Source organism: Dama dama, chromosome 28, assembly GCF_033118175.1.
Source record: "Dama dama isolate Ldn47 chromosome 28, ASM3311817v1, whole genome shotgun sequence".
Lineage (NCBI taxonomy): Eukaryota > Metazoa > Chordata > Mammalia > Artiodactyla > Cervidae > Dama > Dama dama.
The window spans coordinates 29,409,167-29,433,450 of NC_083708.1; the positions used below are offsets into that span (position 1 = coordinate 29,409,167).

Sequence of the window (24,284 nt, forward strand, 5' to 3'; positions counted from 1 at the left end):
TATGCTTTAAAAAAAAAAAAAAAAAAGTACACAGCTTCCGACTCCTTTTTGCGAGTCCCAAGCCTTATTTGCACTAATTTGTTACTAGAAAGCTACTGCCTAATTTAGGAAACATTGCCTTCTTGACACCCATTTTGCTTAGGAACTGAATTTCTCTATAAGGCAGACTTCTCAGAGTTTCCTTTTCTTCCCTAAGTGGTGATCCATCAGTATAATCCTCTTTGAAGAAGAATTCATTTACTGTAACATTTGTTCTCTGAAAAACGCATTATTATTGATAGATTGCTGCAGTTAGCTTATTGGAAATGCATTCTCTGTCCTGTATTCTTACAGTATCTAGTACTTCGATTCAGAGCTAAAACTTTTGAACCATGAAGTGTCTAGTAGGGTTTTGAAACAAGGAGTGTCTAGTGAGAAATGGAGTGTTTCCTGCTGTATCAGTAAACTTGAGGATGTCACAGGCATCAGTGATTCTGGGCCTCCAAAGGCAAGTTCTTGAGCCCTGAGGGTACTCAGGAAGGAGAAAAATAGCTTAGTGAGATCAGGCAGCCATTATGCTCCAGCCACGCCCTGTGGTTAGCACTAAAGAACTCAGGATGTGAACTCAGGATACTGGCCCTACGGTAGCTGAGATGCTAATAAAAGGAATGATTTCTTTGAGCCCAGACTCTTGTATCTTCCCATACATAGACAAGTGCTAAATTCCTTGACTTGGAATATCTGGTTTTCTTCAATTCACAAAGATGTTCAGACTACCAGCCTTTTGTTGCAAACTTCTATGTAACCTGACTCACACCCTGCCCCCCCCCCCCACCCCCCCCCCCCCACAGAGCAGTTTTCTCAGGGTTTCTGGAGATGTTGCCTCTTGAGCTTAAGTCCTAAAAATTTGCATTGAATAAAACATAACTCTCAACTTTAAGGTTGTGACTATTTTTAAGTCAACACTTGCTAAGAAGCAGACAACAATGACAGATTCTTTAAGATAGCAGTTCTTTCATTCTTCATTGTTAGGCAGTTTATTTAATATTTGCTGATTATAAATTCTTGTGCTTATATTATTTACACATTTTTCAAGATATCTGTGGAATGGTAAATGCCTTCCTAAGTGTTCCATGTAAACATTTCAGTTTGTAAGTTTATTCAAAATCCTGTATTTACTGTGTCTTGTTTATTATTTTTCAGATGTGATTTTTGAGTCTTATTATTTCCTCCTTCTTACAGATTTATTTCCTGGCCTCCTAAGTTATTTGATATGTTTGTACTATTATCTACATTGACCTCAGGAAATATTACATGACTTTATTCCCTAGTATAACCTTCCTCCTTTTGCCATGTTGGTTACAGAAGTATCTTGAATTTAAACTCATGGAATGTAGCAAGTTTGTTGGTCAGGAAAATGAGCAATGAGAGAGAAAGGTGTTTGTCTATGAATAAATTTCTTAGGCCTAAATCCAAAGATATGCACAAAAGTCAGGCATTATAGAAAGAAAGCCTTTTAGAGAATGCTCAAAATTTTGTGTTGGGCTTTTATTGTCATTACTTGGGACAGCTGATGACACCTAGGCATCAAGTTCTCGCTGCATCAGTGATTTTTAAACCTGGTTACCCATTGCAACAACTTTGGGAAGCTTTTACAGGGATGTTAATGCCAGAATCCTACCCTCAGGAATAGAGAGGTAATTGCTCTGGGGTAGGGCCTGGGCAGCTGTTTACTTTTTTAAGTTCCATAGGGTTGTGTTCAGGGTTGGAAACCACTGATTTACATGAGAAGAAGATATCTATTAACAAAATCTTAAATAGTTCCAGATAAAAGTAAATCCACTGTTCATGCTTCACATTTGTAGAGTTCAAATTTGTTTTTGAAAGTAGTTTATATTTTTAGCAGTTTAAACAGTATTTAACTGCTGACAGTAAGCTGCTCGCACAGTACCAAAGTGGGATATAAATTAATGATTCTCCTTTTTGGCTAAACATTTGATTCATTTCAGGAATGTTTACAAATCTTAATGTCCATATCACACCCAGACCAATTAATTTAGAGTCTCTAGGGGTGAGATTCAGCTATTAATTTTTTTTAAAAATCCCTTTTTTAAATGGCTCTCTACATTCAAATGTAAAGCTCCGAACATTCACATGTAAGGCACAAATCTAAATATTTGTCAGTCTGATGTTCTTTAAATGATTTCAACCAAGTACAGTCTAACTCTAAGACTGTTTTATAGGATATTATTGACAGACTTATAATTTTGAATTCTGAAGCCAAGATTCGTTCTTTATTCAACTACGAACAATCACACATCTTTGGTCTAAGGTAAGATGCTGAATTTCACTTGATGTTTTCTGTGTTGTAAAAATAGTTGAGCATATGCTCTATATTTATAATATTTAAAATAATTTTATATTTTTAACTTTATAATATTTTAAAATTTTATAATTAAAATTATTTTATAATATTTTATAATATTTAGAATAATTTTTAAAGCATGTTTAAAGGTAATTTGTCTTCTGTAATATTACAGAGTAAATTATAGTTGTTAGATTTTTACATTATAGCCTTTGCTGCATTTAGGTTCTGTATTATTATCACTTTTGCTTGATTTATTAGAGGCATTTTGTGTACTATTCAGTTTTCTCAGGAGTCAACTGGGGCTTCCCTGCATTGGTATTGTTGTGTTGTAGCCACGCATTCTGGGAAACAAACTCACTCAGAAGGACAATGTAGATAGTGGAGTGTAGTTTATTACACCGGTGGGCCCAAGACAAAGTCTCCTCTTAGCCAAGGACCCCATCCAGCATTTGTGAAAATCTTTTATACCCCATGTGTACATGTCCAAACCCACCACCCCAAATTCCTTGAGACTTAACATAAACTAAGGAAGGGTAAATACAATCCCAATAACCCCATCACTCATGTGCCATGTGCTCAGTTAAACAATTAGCCAATAATCAAGAAGCACGAGGTTACACTTCGACAGGTACAGAAAAATGGCCTGTCTGGAGGAAGGGGTGATTAGTGTATGTGTTCTCTGAGGCGGTCAGTAACCTGGATACAATCTTCAAGATTCCCCTGTCCAGAGGGTGTCCTATCCTTCTGTTGTCATTCCCACAGGCACTAAACACAGAGTTCAGAGTCCATTGGAGAGGTGGCCGAGCATGGTGAGCATGGACAGGCCTGAGGTGGAGTCCGGGCCCTATGAATTCCTTCTTCAGTTGTAGCCACGCGTTCCGGGGAACAAACTCACTCAGAAGGACAGTGCAGATAGTGGAGTGCAGTTTATTACACCTGCGGGCCCAAGGCAGAGTCTCCTCCTAGCTAACGAAACCGACCGACTTGTGTGAAAACCGTATATATCTTAAGTGTACTGCTCAAGCCCACATCCCCAAATTCCTTAAACCTAGCCTGGAAAGTGTTAAAGGGAGATACAGTCAGGTTACAGCCATGATTCATAATCAGAAGGGTCAGCTGGTTACACACTGTAGCCTCCACCAGTGGGTGCTGTAAAGATGACAAAGGTGACTGACTACACAGGGGATTATTACATTGTTTCTGGAGACAGGAAATCTCGGTATGGAACCTAGTGTTTATCAGTCCAGGAGGCCATTTCCGCAGTAGGTATGTTATCCCCATGGCTACCAGGCACATAGTCCAAAGTTCACTGAAAGTGCAAGATGGAGTTTCCTTCTTTTTCAAGATGGAGTCAGTTCAGCCTGTTTCTTTCCTCCCTCAGTATTGGGTTGAATTCCTGCCAAAATATGGTCTTTTTAAAAAGAGGCCTAGAAATGGATGATATATTGCCCAAATTTTGCTCCTGAATATTTATCATACTCTTTAACCCAAGGTTTAAATATTTTCTGGTTAAATTTATACTCCTTAACATTTAAAAGCAGCTGAATTAAAGAAACTTTCACTTTCTTAGGTTCATGATTTCCTTTTGACTAGTAAAGTAACTTTTTCAAGTATGGTGGAGGAGGTCAGTGAGAATGTTCTACCTAAGAAGTAAAGCAATTGCTTTTCTAAAATTAGAATTCTCTAATGGTAGTATATAAGTCTTAAACTTTTCTTAAATTGCATTCATTAATAACTGAGCTTCATTTTTGGACTTTCTAGTTTAAAGAAAGTAGAAAAAAAGATACAGCTATTATACTTTTTTGGGTAGTGCACTCTTTATCTCAAAATGTGTTTTCACACTCAATTTTAACTTTCTGTGAATAGCATCAGATAATCACATAGCAAGCAGTGATGAGGAATTCTGGGGAAATCATATCAGTAGATCCTCCTTTTGCATAGCAAGTATGTTTCTGAGTTTTCTAATTGTAGACCATAGATTTTGGCCTCTTCTTATTAATACATTGAATGAATTTTTTTTCTGTATGTTTTCTTTCCTTTATGAGGTAATATTTTTCTCTGGTATTCTGGCTAAATTTTTAACAGTAGGATTTTAAGTCACGTAAAAAGCAATCCAAGAAGTAAAATGCTCCTGAGGATAAAGTATATTGATGTGTGTGTGTGCTTTCTTATAATGTTTAAATGGAGAATGGAGTCATTCTCTCCTACATGAAAAAAAAAATTGCCATTCCATTGTTGATACATGTAATAACCATCTATATAGTGGTTAGCAACATGGAGTCAGACTGCGTGCTGTTTACTAGTTGTGTAAAGTGAGATCTCTTGGACTGCAAAAAAGATTCAACCAGTCCATCCTAAAGGAAATCAGTCCTGAATATTCATTGGAAAGACTGACGCTGAAACTGAAACTCCAATACTTTGGCCACCTGATGCGAAGAGCTGACTCATTTGAAAAGACCCTGATGCTGGGAAACATGGAAGGCAGGAGGAAAGGGGGATGACAGAGGATGAGATGGTTGGATGGCATCACCGACCTGATGAACATGAGTTTGAGTAAACTTTGGGAGTTGGTGATGGACAGGGAGACCTCGCGTGCTGTAGCCCATGGGGTCACAAAGATTCAGACATGACTGAGCTACTAAACTGAACTGAAAGTGATATCTCAGTTACCATCTATAAAATGGAGGATCATTGTATATTTCCTCATAGAGTTAGTTACCCTGAGACTTACATATGAAAAATTAGAAGGGCATACCAGTGCTTGACACATAGAAAGCACTATAAAAAATGTTAGTAATAGATATAGAGTAGCAGTACTTCAAGTGTTTCTTTATATCTGTCTACTTGCCCTATACTATTTTTGATTTTTGCTTAGGAAATAAATTTTAACTTCACTTTTTCAGTATCTCTGTAGTCTTCTAGATGCTGCCAGGTAATATGCTATTTATAATGTCAGCATTCAAACAACTTTTTGAAGAAAAATTCATATTTTAATTTTATGTTCCTTTTAACAAATTTTTCTTTGACAGGAAGTTTATTTCATTGTATTTTAAGGTCCATCCTTATAATACTCAGTTATGTTTTTAAGTTATGCATCTCAAGTTAGTTTATTTTTGCTTTTCTACTGATTCCATCTAGCATTGGTCACTGAGGTCCAATGGTGATAATTTAAATCATAGCTTAGTATTATGTAAATCCCATTTCTTTGTATTTGGGATTTTTGCCTGTATCATTTTTTCTTACTCCCACAGTTTTTTGGTTTGTTTCTAATTGTACCATTCCCTTCAGTAGATCATCTTATTAATGTGTTTGATTTCTTCCTTTAGCATTGCTTTCTTCCATTCACTTTATTTTTTTTCCCTTACTTCAAAAATCTAGACTAGCATAATGATAAATTTTATATGATTTCTTTAGGTTTTCCACAGCACTTAGATAAGGCTAATTTGGGTCTTATGGAAATGTGGATTTACACTTTCAGTAGCATCACATCCTACTTAAGTTTCTGAATTTTTATTTGCCAAGGTCTTCTTATAAATCATATTGTAAATAACTAATACTCAAGAAGGTTGCTCCTTTGATTAGCTCTCCTATCCTCTTTGTTTCCACGTCAACAGTGTGCAGACTTGCCTTTACATGTCCCAATTTATACTGAAATGAAGCAAAAATACATGCACAAAGAAACTTCTCTTGATATCACATCTCTCTGCAGTCACTGTCCTATTTCTTTTACTCTTGCAGCAAAACGTATCTGCACAAACTGTCCCCGCTTGCTCACCTCTGTTTACTCCTCAGCCCACTTAAGATTTGGCATTGACTTGGACAGCTCTGTCCGAACTGCACATCCTGTTCATCTCAAGGTCACTTGCAACTTCTATGTTGATGAATCTAGTGGATTCTACATTCTCATCTTGCTGTAAGCAAGACATGGACGTAACGGGACATTTCTTTCTGTGTGAGCGTTCTTTCACCTTCTGTGATAGCACATACTCCTATGGCTGCAGTTTCTGCCCTTCATTTTCTAGGCAACCTCTGACTGATAGAATACTCAGGCTTGGTCCTGAATCCACTTTTTCCCTTTATACTCTACCCCTAGTTCATTCACTTATGCCTTTGCCTTTTAGTACATCTGTATGTGAGTGGATGCCCCAGTTTTAATCCCCAATGTGAACCATTATTCTGAGCTATCAGACTCTCATTGAATCATCTTAATTTTCTTTGCATTTCAAAAAATAATTTGTCTTTATTATAAAGAAATTAACCTATGCAGGTAATTAAATATAATAAACGGAATTCCTTCTGACTCTGAAAGTGACATTATCAACATTGAGGAAAATCATTCTAGATGTCTTTCTATGCATATACAGACAGAGGAATAGATATGTGGAAATAGTTTATAAAAATGGAATCATTGTTTCCATTTAAAATTCCAAATGAATTTCATAGAAAAGAAAAAGAAACCCTAGTGAGACAGAAAGAATTGCTGAATTTCAAATAGCTGTCTTTTCACTTGAGAGGTAATTATATCCCCAGCATTTCCTCTAAGGTTAAGAAAAAAGATTATATAAACTATTTCAAGTGGTCTGAGCATTATATCTCACTTTTATAAAGTATTGATTGACTCTTTACTGTAAAAAAGCTGAGGACATTAATGTTCTCATTGATTTGGCCTCCCAGCTTCCTTGTATTCACCTATGTTAGAAGGATGTACTCCTGCCATTTCCTGACCTACCTTCATGAGTCAGAGACTCTATTTTCCTCTCTACCCAGGAAGGGAAGGAAGCTAAGCTGGGTTTCTTGTAGTGACCTAAAATGAGCAATACTTTTTATATTTGACTACAGAGTAAGACTTAAAAATTTTTAGTTTTCTCTGTTTACTTACCCAGTATTCTTTTTTAAACTTGGAAGACATTCACATTTATATTTACTTTCCCAAATTGCCAGCTGCGCATATGTTGTTGTTGTTCAGTTGCTCAGTTGTGTCCGACTCTTTGTGACCCCATGGACTGCAGCACACCAGGCTTCCCTGTCCTTCACCATCCCCCAGATTTTGCTCACACTCATGTCCATTGAGTCGGTGATGCCATCCAACCATCTCATCCTCTGTGAGTGGCTTCTATCTCCATGAGGAAAGCATAGTACCATCGAGTGACTGTAATATCCAAGGAAGAACTCAGTCTTTGGTCACAGCATTAAGGGTTCCTAGATTTGGTCCCATTAGCCCTCTTTGAAACGACCTAACAACCAACACTTTTGAACACTTTGAACACAGCTCTGCACTATATGTAGGAGAGGTAATAATATATAAATGTGATGTGATGCACATTCTCTTTAACCTTGCTACCTAGTGAGAAATTGAATGTTGATCATGAAAAATGTGAGGTAATTAATGCAGAAAAGAATAGCATCTTTATAAAGCTCTCCATCATCCCATTTTAAATAACTTGACAATTCCAGACATTTTATGTGGCTTTCAAGGATCACCATAATATCTTCACCTTTCCTATGTGTATTATTCATATTTTCTACCTTCCTCACCCTGAACTAATGTAGGTTAGACTTAGCTCCATCAAGCACAGTGTTTATTATTGCCTCTATACCTGTTTGTCTTGAATGTCATCTTCACTTTTGCCATCTTTGTTAAAATTTGGATCATCCTCTTTCAAGGCAAAGCTTTCTTTATGAGTTACTTTCTCTCTGACTTACTACAGCATAAAGTGAAAGTGAAAATCACTCAATCGTGTCTGACTCTTTGCAACCCCATGGACTACATAGTCCATGGAATTCTCCAGGCCAGAATACTGGAGTGGGTAGCCTTTCCCTTCTCCAGGGGATCTTCCCAACCCAGGGATCAAACCCAGTTTTCCCACATTACAGGCAGATTCTTTACCGGCTGAGCCCCAAAAGAAGCCGTATTATAGCATACTCTGATCTTATAATTTTCCTGGATGTCCACTGCCTTTTTGGTCATTCACAAGGACTTAATTTTATTTTTCTCTCTGACTAAAACTTAAAACTTCCTGAGGGGGTATAATTTTCATTTATACTTTCATGCCACCTCATTGCCCAGTACTTTTTGGTTATTGGGTTAATATTTATTTGCTAACTCTGTTGATTAAGACAGTTGCCTGGAAACTTTTTCAAAGAAGCTGTGCATTTATTATATGCTAGGTGCAAATTATTTTCTTAAACATGTCTTTTAAGGACACTAATTAAGGCACAGTGAGGTTTTTATCCTCTATAATTTGAGGTATAATTGTCTGTAATTTGAAATGTAATTGACATAGTTCAGGTGATAACTTGTATATATTGTGAAATATACTTGTATATATTGTGTATAAATGTGTGAAGTAGACTTCAACACAGAAGTCTACTTAAGATCATCAGCATGCATGCATAGTTAATAGGAATCATTTTTTTCTTGTAATGAGAACTTTTAAGATTTACTGTCTTAGCAACTTTCAAATGTAGTATACATTCTCTTCACCCATCTTGCCCTTCCACTGTCCTTTGGCAGTCAGTCTGTTCTCTATGTATGAACTGTGTTTTTTTTTTATTCCACATGTAAATGATCATACCGTATTTGTCTTTCAGACTTATTTCACTTACTCTAATGTCCTCAAGGTCCATTCATGTTGCAAATAGAAAGATTTTATTTTGTATGGCTGAATAATCTCATTATATATATATTTTTTCTTTAATATGTCAATTGAAATTTAGTTTGTTTAATCACTTGCCTTTTATAAACAATGCTGCTATGAACTTGGGGGTACATATATCTTTTTGAATTAGTGTTTTCATTTTCTTTGCTTCAACAGAAGCAAAATTGCTACACCATATGGTACTTATATTTTTAATTTTTTGAGGATCCTCTGTACTATATTCTGTGGTGGCTGTACCAACTTGTGTTTCTACCAACAGTGCACAAGAGTTCCCTTTTCTCCATATCCTAACATTATTTCTTGGTATTTGGACAATAGCCATTCTAACAAGTGTGAGGTGATCTCATTGTGGTTTTGATTTGCATTACTCTGATGATTATGGAATCTGAGCATCTTTTCATGTACCTGTTGGCCATTTGTCTGTTGTCTTTGGGAAAATGTATATTTAGACCCTCTGCCCATTTTTAAGTTATATTTTTTTGCTTGTTTTTGAGTTGGATGAGTTCTTTATACTTTTGAATATTAGCCCCTCATCAGCTATATGATGTGCAGCTTTTTCTCTCTTGTTATGTAGGTTGTCTTTTCATTCTATTGATTTTCTTAGTTTCATCTGGTACCACTTGCTTATTTTTGTTCTTGTTGTCTTTTCTTTTTGTTGTCAGATCCCACGAGCAACTTATTGTTGTTCAAGGTTTATCAGTTTTAAGATTTTCTTAACCATCTTTTTGGAGAAGAGAATGGCAACCCACTCCAGTATTCTTGCCTGGAGAATCCCATGGACAGAGGAGCCTGGTAGGCTACAGTCCATGGGGTCTCAAAAGTTGGACATAACTGACTGACTAAGCAGCAGCCATCTTTAGGCTAGAGGAATGTTATACTCTTCCCTAGACTATTTTATTTCAATATGAAAACTGTATTTTATAGAGAAAAAAGTTACATCATTATTAATAGTATTCTTTATCTCAAACTGTAAATTATGTTTTAGTTACTCACTGTAGAATTGCTTATTTTTGACATCTTAAATCTTAGGTAGTCATTCTTAATTATACACATTAAAATTTAATATGGTTAAAAATGTTAATATAGTTCTCCTAAAATCTATTATAATACATCTTCATTTGAAACTCTAATGTGGCCTGTTAATTTTCTTCAAAATAAAACTCAAGAATCCAAATTTAAAGAACAGCCTTTAAAATTAATCACTTGCTATTTTAGTTATTTTACATCAATGAATAGTAAATTTTATACACAGTATAATGAATAGTTTTTTGCATAACTAATTTCTTTATAAAAAGTTTGACCTGGAAGATGACTTGAAGATGAAAAGTAAAAAATACATATTTGTTTTTCAGTTTAGAAACAGTCTGGTTATCTTGAACATAGAAACGTGTTATTCCATAGCAGCAAATCACCAAACTATTTTTTCCAGTGACCCAGATGCCAAGTAAACTTAAATCTTATTAACACTGGTAATTAGAAATAATTTTAAAATTCTTTTGTAATCTTTCTTTAACATCAGAAATAGGAATATAACCACAAAACTGTCCACATTTTGGATTCTGGATATACACAGATGCATATATCAAAAACATAATTTTATTCTATTAAGTTAACTTAAAGAAGGTAATCTTTAAACAGCTCAGGTCAAACAGAAGATGGCAAGAGTGAACATAGATATTTTAAGAGTCAGTGAACTAAAATGGATTGGAATGGGCAAATTTAATTCAGATGACCCCAGTATCTACTATTGTGGGCAATAATCCCTAAGAAGAAATAAAGTAGCCCTCATAGTCAACAAAAGAGTCCAAAATGCAGTAATTGGTTGCCATCTCAAAAATGACAGAATGATCTCTTGTTCGTTTCCTAGGCAAACCATTCAGTATCACAGTAATTCAAGTCTATGCCCCAGGCACTAATGCTAAAGAAACTGAAGTTGAATGATTCTGTGAAGAACTACAAGACCTTCTAGAACTGACACCAGAAAAAGGTGTCCTTTTCATCAAAGGGAACTGGAATGCAAAAGTAGGAAGTCAAGACATCCTTGTAGTAACTGGCAAGTTTGGCCTTGGAGTACAAAATGAAGCAGGGCAAAGGCTAACAGAGTTTTGCCAAGAGAACGCACTGGTCATAGCAAACACCCACCTCCAGCAATACAAGAGATGACTACACATGGACATCACCAGATGGCCAATACCAGGATAAGATTGATTATATTCTTTGCAGCCAAAGATGGAGAAGCTCTATACAGTCAGCAAAAACAAGACCAGGAGCTGACTGTGCCTCAGATCATGAACTTTTTATTGCCAAATTGAGACTTAAATTGAAGAAAGTGGAGAAAACCATTAGACTCTTCAGGTATGACCTAAATCAAATCCCTTATGATTATACAGTAGAAGTGACAAGGAGAGTCAAAGGATTAGATCTGATAGACAGAGTGCCTGAAGGACTGTGGACAGAGGTTCTGAGCATTGTACAGGAGGCGATGCTCAAAACCACCCCAAGAAAAAGAAATGGAAAAAGGCAAAACGATTGTCTGAGGAGCCCTTACAACTAGCTAAGAAAAGAAGAGAAGTGAAAGACAAAGGAGAAAAGGAAAGATGTATCCGTATGAATGGAGAGTTCCTAAGAATAGCAAGAAGAGATATAAGAAAGCCTTCCTAAGTGATCCATGCAAAGAAATAGAGGAAAACAATAGAATGGGAAAGACTAGCAGTCTCTTCAAGAAAATTAGAGATACCAAGGGAACATTTCATTTAAAGATGGGCACAAGAAAGGACAGAAACAGTATGGACCTAAAAGAAGCAAACAATATTTAGAAGAGGTGACAAGAGTACACAGAAGTAGGTCTTCATGACCGTAGGTAACTGTGATGGTGTGATGACTCACCTAGAACCAGATATCCTAGAGTGAAGTCAAGTGGGCCTTAGGGAAGCATCACTATGAACAAAGCTAGTGAAGATGATGGAATTCCACCTGAGCTATTTCAGATCCTAAAAGGTGATGCTGTGAAGTGCTGTGCTCAATATGCCAGCAAATTTGGAAAACTCAGCAGTGGCCACAGGACTGGAAAAGGTCAGTTTTCATTCTAATCCCAAAGAAAGCTAATGCCAGAGAATGTTCAAACTCATGTGCACTCATCTCACATGCTAGCAAGTAATGCTCAAAATTCTCTAAGCAAGGCTTCAACAGTACATGAACTGAGAACTTCCAGAATGTCAAGCTGGATTTAGAAAAGGCAGAGAAACCAGAGAGCAAATTGACAACATCTATTGAATCATAGAAAAAGCAACAGAATTCCAGAAAAACATCTACTTCTGCTTCATTGACTATGCTAAAGCTTTTGACTGTGTGGATCACAACAAACTGTGGAAGAGATGGGAATTCCAGACCCCTTACTTGCCTCCTGAGATAGCTTTATGCAGGTCAGGAAGCAATAGTTAGAGCTGGACATGGACCAACAGACTGGTTCCAAATTGGGAAAGGAGTATGTCAAGTTGTATATTGTCAGCCTGCTTATAAACTTCTATGCAAAGTACATCATGCAAAATGCCAGACTGGATGAAGCACAAGCTGGAATCAAGATTGCTGGGAGAAATATCAATAGCCTCAGATAGGTAGATGACACCACCCTTATGGCAGAAAGCAAAGAGGAACTAAAGAGCCTCTTGAGGGAACTGAAAGAGGAGTGTGAAAAAGCTGACTTAAAAGTTAGCATTCAAAAATTGAAGATCATGACATCTGGTCCCATCACTTCATGGCAAATAGATGGGAAAACAGTGGAAACAGTGAGAGACTTTAGTTTCTTGGGCTCTAAAATCACTGCAGATTGTGACTGCAGCCATTAAATTAGAAGGTGATTACTCCTTGGAAGAAAACCTATGACCACCCTTGACAGCATTTTAAAAAATGGAGAGATTACTTTGCCAAAGATGATCCATATAGTCAAAGCTATGGTTTTTCCAGTAGTCATGTATGGATATGAGAGTTGGACCATAAAGAAGGCTGAGTGCCAAGAATTGATGCCTTTAACTCTGGTGTTGGAGAAGACTCTTGATAGTCCCTTGGACAATAAGGATATCAAACAGTCAATCCTAAGGGAAATTAATCCTGAATATTCATTGGCAAGACTGATGTTGAAGATGAAGCTCCAATACTTTGATCAGCCGATGTTAAGAACTGAATTATTTGAAAAGACCCTGATGCTGGGAAAGATTGAAGGCAGGAGGAGAAGGGGATGAAAGAGGATGAGATTGTTGGATGGCATCACTAACTCGATGGACACACGTTTGAGTAAGCTCTGGGAGTTGGTGACAGATAGGGAAGCCTGGCGTGCTGCAGTCCATGGGATCACAGAGTCAGACATGACTGAGAGACTGAACTGAACAGAAAGAAAACAATAAAATGATGCCTAACTAATTAAAATAACCAATTTAGAATTCTCTCTTAATCAAAGAGTTCCTGTTTACATAGAATGATTAGAATATAATAAAAACAATATTCATTATCCTCTTAAGGGATAACTCATACCTTTTGAAGATAACCACCATTAGTCTCTTCATGCCTATAGTTCCTTTGATTGAAATTCTTTTTGAACAATAGACTTGTTTTTAATCTGCCTTTTTTACTTATTTTAAATTATTCTCTCATATCTATAAATATTCATCTATACCATAATTTTAAAGGGCTAAATAACATTCCAGTGCATATCCCAGCTTTCTGTTTGTTTATAAATGTAGCTTATTTAAAATTTTTTTTATTTTGCATCTTTATAAATATCTCGTTCCATATTTATTTCTTAAAACTATTCTTTAGAAATGGGCTTGCTTAGTTTAAGTTTATTGACTATGCCAAAGCCTTTGACTGTGTGTATCAATAAGTGTGGAACATTCTGAAAGAGATGGGAATACCAGAACACCTGACCTGCCTCTTGAGAAATCTGTATGCAGGTCAGGAAGCAACAGTTAGAACTGGACATGGAAAAACAGACTGGTTCCAAATAGGAACAGGAGTACGTCAAGGCCATATATTGTCACCCTGCTTATTTAACTTATATGTATGCACGGTACATCATGAGAAATGCTGGGCTGGAAGGAGCACAAGCTGGAATCAAGATTGCCAGGAGAAATATCAATAACCTCAGATATGCAGATGACACCACACTTAGGGCAGAAAGTGAAGAGGAACTAAAGAGCCTCTTGATGAAAGTGAAAGAGGAAAAAAAATTGGCTTAAAGCTCAACATTCAGAAAACTAAGATCATGGCATCCGGTGCCATCACTTCATGGCAAATAGGTTGGGAAACAGTGGAAATGGTGGCTGACTTTATTTTTGGGGGCTCCAAAATCATTGGAGATTGTGACTTCAGCCATGAAATTAAAAGATGCTTACTCCTTGGAAGTAAAGTTATGACCAACCTAGACAGCAAATTAAAAAGCAGAGACCTTACTTTGCCAACAAAGGTCCATCTAGTCAAGGCTATGGTTTTTCCAGTGGTCATGTATAGATGTGAGAGTTGGACTATAAAGAAAGCTGAGTGCCAAAGAATTGATGTTTTTGAACTGTGGTGTCGGGGAAGACTCTTGAGAGTCCCTTGGACTGCAAGGAGATCCAACCAGTCCATCCTAAAGATCAGTCTTGGGTGTTCATTGCAAGGACTGATGTTGAAGCTGAAACTCCAATACTTTTGCCACCTGATGTGAAGAACTGACTCATTTGAAAAGACCCTGATGCTGGGAAAGATTGAGGGCAGGAAGAGAAGGGGATGACAGAGGATGAGATGGTTGGATGGCATCACTGACTCAATGGACATGAGTATGGGTAAACTCCTGGAGTTGGTGATGGACAGGGAGGCTTGGTGTGCTGCGGTTCATGGATTCACAAAGAGTTGGACAGGACTAAGCGACTGAACTAAACTGAATTGAAGTTTAGGCGTATTTCCTACCTCGTATATTTCTATATGCCCTGTTCCTGTGACTCATTTTACTTGACCTCTCTGTGCCATTTTATTTTCTACCAAGTTTTGATGCTTTCCTTTCATTTGGTTCATTCATTGAGAAAATAGTTATTGAATTCCTACTAAGTGCTGCACTGCTATATATGGTCTGTTTGGGAGAATTGTGTGACTTTTGTCTCTTTATTTGTGGAGTTCTTTTTATGAATCATTTCTGGTGACTTTTCCTCTTTTACTACCTACCTTTCTAACTGAATTCTAGAGTATGTCTTTTGTCCTTTACCCAATTTTTTTTATTATCATTATTTTTATTTTCTACAGTGGTTTCAATGTTCATTTCTTTACTAGCTAACCTTGTATCTGTCTATCTATCCTCTATGCTATCTCTTGACCATACGTCCAGATTTTATTGACCATTTGGATATGCACACACAAGTTTGGTCTTCCAAACTTTCCCTGGTGACTCAGCTGGTAAAGAATCTGCCTGCAATGCAGTAACTGGTTCGATTCTTGGATCAGGAAGTTCCCCTGGCAAAGGGATAGGCTACTCACTCCATTTTTCTTGGGCTTCCCTGGTGACTCAGATGGTAAAGAATCCTCCTGCAATGTGATCCCTCGGTTGGGAAGATCCCCTGCAGGAGGGCGTGGCAACCCACTGCAGTATTCTTGCCTGGAGAATCCCCATAGACAAAGGAGCCTGGCAGTGTATAGTGCATAGAGTCAGACACGACTGGGCAGCTAAGCACAGAACTCACACCACGCAAGTTCAGCAAACTTGTCATATTCAAAAGCTATACTCTGTGTACTTAGGGAAATCCGAACTAACTTCCAGCTTCGGGAGACCCCAGAGCACTTTCTGAAACTATGATGTGAATTTGCTACGTAGCTCAAATGAGGAGGCTTTCCACAGCCCTTGCTCACTCTCTTTGCTGCTCACTAGTTTTATGGACAAACTGACCTTGCCCCCTTTTTCATTCTTCATAAACGGTTATTGGTGTATCAGAATCTTTAAGCTCCAGATTTGTAGGTGTGGTTAGTGTGCTTGTAATTCATGTCTCATTGTTGGGTTTGATCAAATGGCAGGGAACTGGGTATTGCATTTTTACTAGCTAGTTTGTGTATACTAATCAGAAGGAAATCTTCTGTATTGGATTTTTGTATTGTTTGGTTAAGTAAAATATACACGATGCATTTGATTAAAGTTGATAAAAGTATAGTTTATGTAATTTATGGTGATGCATTTTTGAAAATAGTTAAAATGTTGTTAGAAATGTGTTGTTTCAGTGTATTCAAGGAAGAAATACTAGGGAAAAAATGGCAGGGTGAAGAGAAGAGGCGTGTGACTGCTAGCATGAGGAAAGCAATGAACATTTTTGGATTCATTCAAGTAGAGATGATAGCTAAGAGTAAACTGCCCAGAACCATTCTGGTAGCCTAGACAAGTGCCCATTTGCTCACATTAATGATATGATGGTGATGATTAAAAAGTGACATACAAAGAATGTGATAATTAAGAACAGGCAATTATTCTGGTGTTGAGATTTGATTTGGGTTATTAGCAAGTTCGTGGGGGAATCGACTATGTTCAAAATACATCCCAAGCCTAGTGAAAAGGTTAGGCCCAAATTTGAGGCCATTTTATTCCTTGAAACAGTTCAAATAAACATTTGTATTAAGGAGACACTAACTTTCACTTCCAGAAATGAATTGAAATTCAGAATGTTTGGTTGGATTTTAAAAATAAAGTTCCCTATACCATGCATTATAGACACACATTCTTTTAAACTTATGAATATTATAATGGGTATTAACTTGGCATTATCCAGGCTCAAATGCCACAGTGTCTGATTTGAAATTCTAAAATTCTAAGAATTTATTTGCTATCTGCATCTAATCTTAACCTCAAGTGATGAGATTCTTTGTAGTCTTTATTTAGCCTGCCTAATTTGAACATCAATATATTTTGCCAAAGAAATATTAATATGCTTGATTATAAGGTATTGCTCCAGACTCTGTGTATACTGTATTTTGTTGCTAAATGCATAAAAATTTAAATTCTTGGTCCTAAGATTTACGGATAAGGAATTATAGACCTTTACATCATAACTTTGCAATTTTTAAGTCACTGAAGGTTAAGGGGAGGGAGACTTTTGGGAAAGCAAATTATGTAATGTTTAGTATTTGAAAATACAACTTTTCAGTGGTGTCAGATACCCATTTCCACACTAGGTTGGGAGGCTCCCTTTGCATCTGAGGCAAAACAGTGTATCTTCCTTGTTCAGGGCAGGGCTTATGGCTCAGTTGCATTACTCTCATTATCCCAACTCATTTAGGGCAAATGGGCTCTCCTTGAGTCAACCCTCACAGGGAACCTCACAGAGGCTCACAGCATGACTAGTGTGAGCTGGTTCACCTCACAGCTTGATCACATTCTTAGTGAAAACAGTCTGGCCTAGTTATCTTTGGTTATAACTAGATTATACTAGTTATGCTTATTGATACAGATTCAAGGATATATTGATATCTCCTGACAATATGATTTGACAGCATTGAATCTGCTGGATTGATTAAAGCTCAAGTGACAGGATTTCTACCTCAAGTTTTAGACTTTATTCTAGCCTTTAGGTCACCTAAAGTTGAGAGTTAGGGATTACTTGATATGAATCAGAGAAGCATAACCAAATATTGTAGGAGTTGTTGCTAAAATTCACAGAGTCATGCATTATGTCACTTCTTTGGTGGTAAATAGTGTAAGATTTAATAATACATCATTGTATTTTGTATATTGCACATGTATATTGCATGTGATATCTTAACATCTTAGGCTACTAGAACTCAGAAACTTCACTGAGATGGCCATGAGTTTTTTGGATACCTCTCTCTGGTGCACCTACTCTTGGCTAAAACATGTAGAAAACAAGCTATGTTCTTTTCACAGATATCATCAGTAGAGTAGTTTTTCATGATAATTTGAGGGATGATAGGACTAAATTTTGATAAAACGAAGGATGTGTTACTGTCCATGTTGAATGAAAGCAAGCTGCTCTTGCTTTTCACATTAGCCAAATTAGCAGTATCTTACCACTGAGAGGGCTTCCCTTGTGGCTCAGTTGGTAAAGAATCTGCCTGCAATGCGGGAGACCTGGGTTCGATCCCTGGGTTGGGAAGATCCCCTAGAAAAGGGAAAGGCTACCGACTCCAGTATTCTAGCCAGGAGAATTCCATGGGATCCCAAAGAGTCGGACACAACCAAGTGACTTTTACTTACCAGTGAGAGATTTTGTTAATTTACTCGCGTAAAGAGGCTTCATCTTGATTATGTCTTTTGTTACATATGATGAACAGATAACACAAAGGCAGGAAGCACGTACACTGAGCAGTGCTGTGTAAACGTCTGATAGCGATCGGCACTCGGTCTTCAGTGCCTGAGGCAGGATGAGAAAGATGTTGTTAGATATCACCAATAAGCCTGACTCAAATAAGGCAATAGATTTGATTATCCCCACAGCTGTACAAATGCTTTCATGGAATTACTGCAAGGGCTGGATCCTTCCCCACTTTTCATAATTGTGTTACGCCTGCAAAAGCTTTGCTACAGGCAAAGAAACTCTTAAGTCTCATTGCCTTCAACCAGCAACACCATATCCCTGGGATACTAAGGATTCCTGGGAACTGTAAGACTATAATAATGTGGGTAATATTTGCACATTGTTTAGAATTGTAGGAAATAGAGAATGAAGGAACAGCTAAGGTCTGTGATTACTGTCTGTCTTTTGGTGTACAGAAACTTCTATTATTTTGATAAAAGTAATCTATAATACCTAAGTAACAAGCTAAGGGAGTTTGTGTCTGGAGTAGGTAGAATCAATCTACTTCTAACTGTATTCTGAGAGAGACACAAGCATATACTCAGACACTTCTGAAATTTCTTCTGTGAAGCTGTCAATATCTTTACATTAACTTTGTTATTGCTACTTTATCTATTTATAAAAAACTGAAAATATACCATTAAAACATTTATCTAGTTTACTCTTGAATTTGGATTCATCTTGGATAATTGTTGATTTTCTTTGAAATACTTCTTGATATAACCAACTTTGTGTATGAAATAAGCAACAGTTTTTTTCTTAACTTTGGGAAATGTGGGTTGGAGTCAACAAAAGTTAAGCTTCACGATTTGTTATTTGCAAGCCTAATAATATGTAAGTTTTGAGACATGTTTTTCTGATCACTTTTTAAAAATTAATGGATATGAAATTTGCCCACTCCAATTCACTTTGTAAACCTAGCTTTAATTAATGTCATGGTTAGGCTAAAAAGATGGTCTTATTCAAGTGACTTTTTCTTCCATATTTACTGTAGCTGCTAGCTTATGCAGATATGCTGATGTAGTTAATGAACCCATTAAGATCTGTTTATTAGATGATTACATGATTGAGTAGTAAATGGCACTTGTCAAGGCTTTCTGCATGATTATTAAAGTATGCATTCTTTTATTGATATTTTTAATTTGTTCATATTGCATATATGTTTATACTTCATATGAATAAAATGCTATACTTTTTCACATTATCCACCCTAGCATAACGTAAGTTTTTTAATGAAATATTAAAAATACAAATACTACATAAAACATGAGCTTAACAAGGTGTTGTAAATTAAATGTCTACATAAAATCCCAGTCAAGTAAACAAAGAAAACTTACTAGTACTATGCATTTGTTGATCATGACTGCCTCCCTTCTTGTTAATGGGTAAACACTATTCTGACTTTTATACTATGTACTACTTTGACTTATTTTTATTTTTACTACTTTTTTTTTACTACTTATTTTTATATTTCCAAAAAATACATTTTAATTTTATTGCTTTTTGTTCTTTATTTTAGTTTTAGCATAGACTATATCCTGTCACATCTAACCTCTTATATGTAGCATATGTTTCTAAGGTCAATGCTCATTGCTACATAATATGCCATTAGCAGACATAGACTGTGTTTTGTTTATATCTTATGCTACTACCAGACTTTTAGGGTATTTACAGTTCATCAGTTTTAGCTGTCATAAACAACTTGCTCCACGTGGAACATATAGCTACATATCTCTTTGTACACACATATACATAATTCTTTTGTGTTACAGAAAAGATATCTAAATATTCAAAGAGGTTTCTGAACTTCCTGTTCTATTCAGTTAGATTTTTGTTCATCTTTGTGCAAATATTGCATTGTTTTAATTACTATAGCTTTATAATATGTTACAGTAATTATAGGGTGATTCCTTTTTTCAAACATCTTGGCTACAGTTAGTCCTTTTCTTTCCATGTAAAGTTTAATATCACCTTGTCACACAAATCAACCCACTGGGATTTTAATTATCATTGGATTGAATCTTTAAATCAATAGTGAGTGAACTGGTGTCTTTATAATGAGTTTCCAATCTGTAAACATTGCATATATCTGCATTTAAGTATTCTTTAATTACTCTCATTAGAACATTTGGTTTTTTCCATAGATCTTATCTGTATTTTGTTAATATCTATAGCCTTATGTTCCTTAGTATATACTACAGTGCATGGCAGTATCTCCCAGTCCTTTAAGAGCATGAACCCTGGTACAACATTGCCAGAGTGATTTTAGACAAGATTCGTAACTCTCGATGCTTCCATTTCCTCATATGTGAAATGGAGACAGTAACTATACCTTCCTTGGAATTACTGTGAGACTAAATGTGTCACATAAATCTAGAACTGGTAGTGAAAGTCACTCAGTCGTGTCTGACTCTTTGAAACCCCATGGATTATACAGTCCTTGGAATTCTCTAGGCCAGAATACTGGAGTGGTTAGCCGTTCCCTTCTCCAGGGTATCTTCCCAACCCAGGGATCGAACCAAGGTCTCCCTCATTGCAGGCAGAATTCTTTACCAGCTGAGTAACCAGGGAAGCCCAAGCATCTGATAATTGTCTGAGATTGTATAGATGTACAAATTATTAATTCATTTAATTATTCTGTTAATGCTTTTAACATGTTAGTGGAGGCATTTTGCTGAACTCTAACCAGAAACTTTGTAGCTTAAAGTAACACATTTATCTCAGTGTCTGTCAAGGTACACCCTTGCTTGGTCCTTTTGCATAGTCTCAAAAGGCTGCAATCAAGGTGTCAGATGGGGCTGTGATCTCATTTGAAGCTCAAGTAGGAAACGGTCTGTTTGTAAACTCGTAGATTGTTGACAGAATGTAGTTCCTCATGATTTTAGCACAGAGGGTCTTGTTTGCTTGCTGCTTAGAGGCTAGAAGCCCTTGCAGCTTGCCAGTTGAAGTGTGCCATCAGTTCTTCTTTGTCACTTGGTTTTCCCCAACATAGCTGCTTGCTTCTTCAAAGCCAACAGAAGAAAGAGACACTCCACCAAGAATGGCATAGTCTTATGTAATCACGTTCAGGTAATTCCATCTGTCCTATCACCTTTAACTACTCTGACTAGAAGCAAGACACAGATCCTGCGTACGTTCTAGAGAAGAGAATCATACAAAGACATAGGTACAGGAGGGCGGGATCATGAGGACTACCCTAAGCGTCTACCTGCCACAGAGCCTTTTGTTTCTAATAAATAGATCCTCTACTGACAATACCCTGTTTTAAGCTACTGCCTTATCTAAATTTTCACTATATCTTTTTCTACACTGGTATCTCTGCTTCTGTCCTGCCTAATTTCAGCCTGTTCTGTATGTAGCAGTCAGAGTGATCCCGGTAAAACACAAATCAAGTAATCTCAATTCTATACTTACCAAGTTCCTCATATTATCAGGATGAGACAAGACTTCAGTGGAATTTATGTGTCACCAAAGTAAGGTGCAGACTTCCTACAATGACCTTGGAGTCCTGTATGATCTTGACCCCTAATTTTACTCTAACGTCATCTCCAAATACTTCTCCTTTGCTTATTCCACTTCAGCTACATTGGCTTCCTTGTGCTCAGTTGCTCAGTCATTTCCGACTCTTTGTGGCCCATGGACTGTGGCCAGCCAGGCTCCTCTGCCCATGAAATTTTCCAGGAAAGAACCCATGGAGTGGGGTGCCACTTCCTACTCCAGGGGATCTTCCCGACCCAGGGATTGAGCTCGTGTCTCTTGCATCTCCTGCTTTGGCAGGCAGATTCTTTACCACTAGTGCCACATTGATTTCTTTCCTGTTCTTCAAAGAGGCAGGTATGCTCTCACTTTAAGTTGCTAGCTCAAGCTAGTTGCTGTCTTAGAGTATTTTTCCCTCAGATAGCTCCATGGATTGTTTCTTTCTTTCTTTTAGGTCTTTACCCAGTGTCACCTTCTTGATGAGGTCTTTCCTAACGACCTTATTTAAAATTGGGTACAGTGATCCATCCCCACTGCTCTTGTTATACTCCTTACTCATTTCCCTGCTTTAGTTGTATCCGTGCTGTGTTTTAAGTTTGTATTTTGTTCCTTGTTCCCCTCTTCTAGTATTTTGGCATTCCATAAGGACTGGGATTTTTGTCGATTTGTGTTCAGTGAGGTATCTTCAGCACTTAAAGCAGTAGTAGGCACTTGGTAGGTATTCAGTCAGTATTTCTTAAAATTAAGTAAATTGAATTTTATATCATGGGGATAAGTAGTTTCCAAAGAAACAGTTTTATCATCTTCTGATAATGAACAGCATTATTTCTTTTCAGGTAACGTTCTTTTTCTCATCTTTTTTGCATTGGCTTAAACTTCTAAAACAATGCTAAATAACGGACAGTTTTGCTTTTCTCATTACCTCAGTGGGAATGCTTTTGCCCTTTATACTTTTAGCTCTTGCATTGAAATGAATTTGTCTTCTTAAAGAAGTAACCTTTTTTTAAATTTAGTTAACATTTTTTTGGAATATATGGAGTAGACTGTGAATGTTGAATCTTAAATCAAGTAGCTTTTAGGCCTCTGGTCAGATGATTATATGATTATTTTCTATTACATATAGATGCCATGAATTACCTCAGGAGATGTTTTAACATTAAGCTATCCTTTTCTTCCTGGAATGAACTGTATTTGATCACAGTATGCTGTTCTTTTAATTTACTGCTGGATCAAATTTGTGAAACTCTCCATTATTCCTAGTATTTGTAAGATTTTAAAAGTCTTACCTCATTTGTTAAAGTTTCTATTTATTCATTCTCTAATGAGAATTCAGTCCAGGCATGCATTTGCTTTCACAGATACCCTAATTCACCTTGGATCATCTCATTGTTCATCTAGATTCTATGGACTCCTCCCTTCAAATCATAAACTAGAGGACGCTGAGGTTATTTTCACTACCGGTTCACTGATTTAGTAGCCTGAAGAAAGTAGAAAGGTTACTAAATGCACCCTAAATCTTTATTGCTTAAAGCCTTATTAGTTTCCAACAACTTGATTCTTATTTTTCTAACAAAACATCTAGCGTTATCCTTAGTATTTTTTTAATTTTTGCTCCAAATATTCAGTCTATCAGGAAATTCTGTCTGCTTCTGACATATTTTAAATTCCTCTGTATTTTTGCATCTGTTTGTATTTTCTTTTGTTTATTCATGTCATTACTACAGGTTAAAAATGATCACAGTTTCATAATATGTGTTAATATCTGATTTGAGACCTCTGCCCAGTATGGTTTCATTGTCCCGCTGGTGTTGAATGTTGCTATGGATATGTCTGAGAACAGCTTGATTACCTGCCCCCAACTCCACCTCTGTTAGTGACTCTTCCTAGATACCCCAGTGGTCTTTATTTCTCTAAGTGTAACAGCTTTTCTAGGTCTGTCTCAGTGTTGACTCTTCTAATTTCAGTTTACTTATGGACATGCTGTCACTTTGTATACTTAGATTCATGGTTGTTTTTTCTTGGGAAGAATTTGACTAGTATCGCTAAAGGTGTGTCCTGTTAGGTTATTTCTGTTTTCAAACAATAATTTAAACTCTTTGTTTTCATTATATTTTTCATACTTTTCTGTTCCCTATAACATTTATTCTGCTTTTAGCAGCATCTGTCCTTTTTTTTCTTTTGCTGTTTGTAGTTGTGCTTTAATTCCTACGACACTTTCCTTTCTTCTGGTTCTTTCCTTAGTTCTGCCAGTTCATGTTTTATTTTTTCTGCTTGTTTTGCTGCTTCTTCCCTGTGCTTATATATAGCTCTACTTTGTGCAAAGAACTCGTTGGACACTATTGCTTTATATTAAACGTTTTAAATAAAGAGATAATTGATGGATAATATTCTGTAAGTTATACAGCCTGTTGATATATGATACATTTTATTTAACTTAAAAATCACAGACAATTATTTGGTCATAGTTTTCAAGTTATAATGACA

The 24,284-nt window shown here is 36.6% G+C and overlaps 1 protein-coding gene across 7 annotated transcripts in view; it reads left to right on the forward strand.

Annotated features, from left to right (window-relative positions):
- Nucleotides 1-24,284, forward strand: part of TBC1D32 (TBC1 domain family member 32) — a 179,508-nt gene that overhangs the window by 79,719 nt on the left and 75,505 nt on the right. For all 7 annotated transcript variants that reach the window (XM_061131943.1, XM_061131944.1, XM_061131950.1 and 4 more), the window contains one exon: nucleotides 2,223-2,311. In XM_061131943.1, coding sequence (XP_060987926.1) covers nucleotides 2,223-2,311 — 89 coding nt within the window. The remainder of the gene's footprint in view (nucleotides 1-2,222; nucleotides 2,312-24,284) is intronic.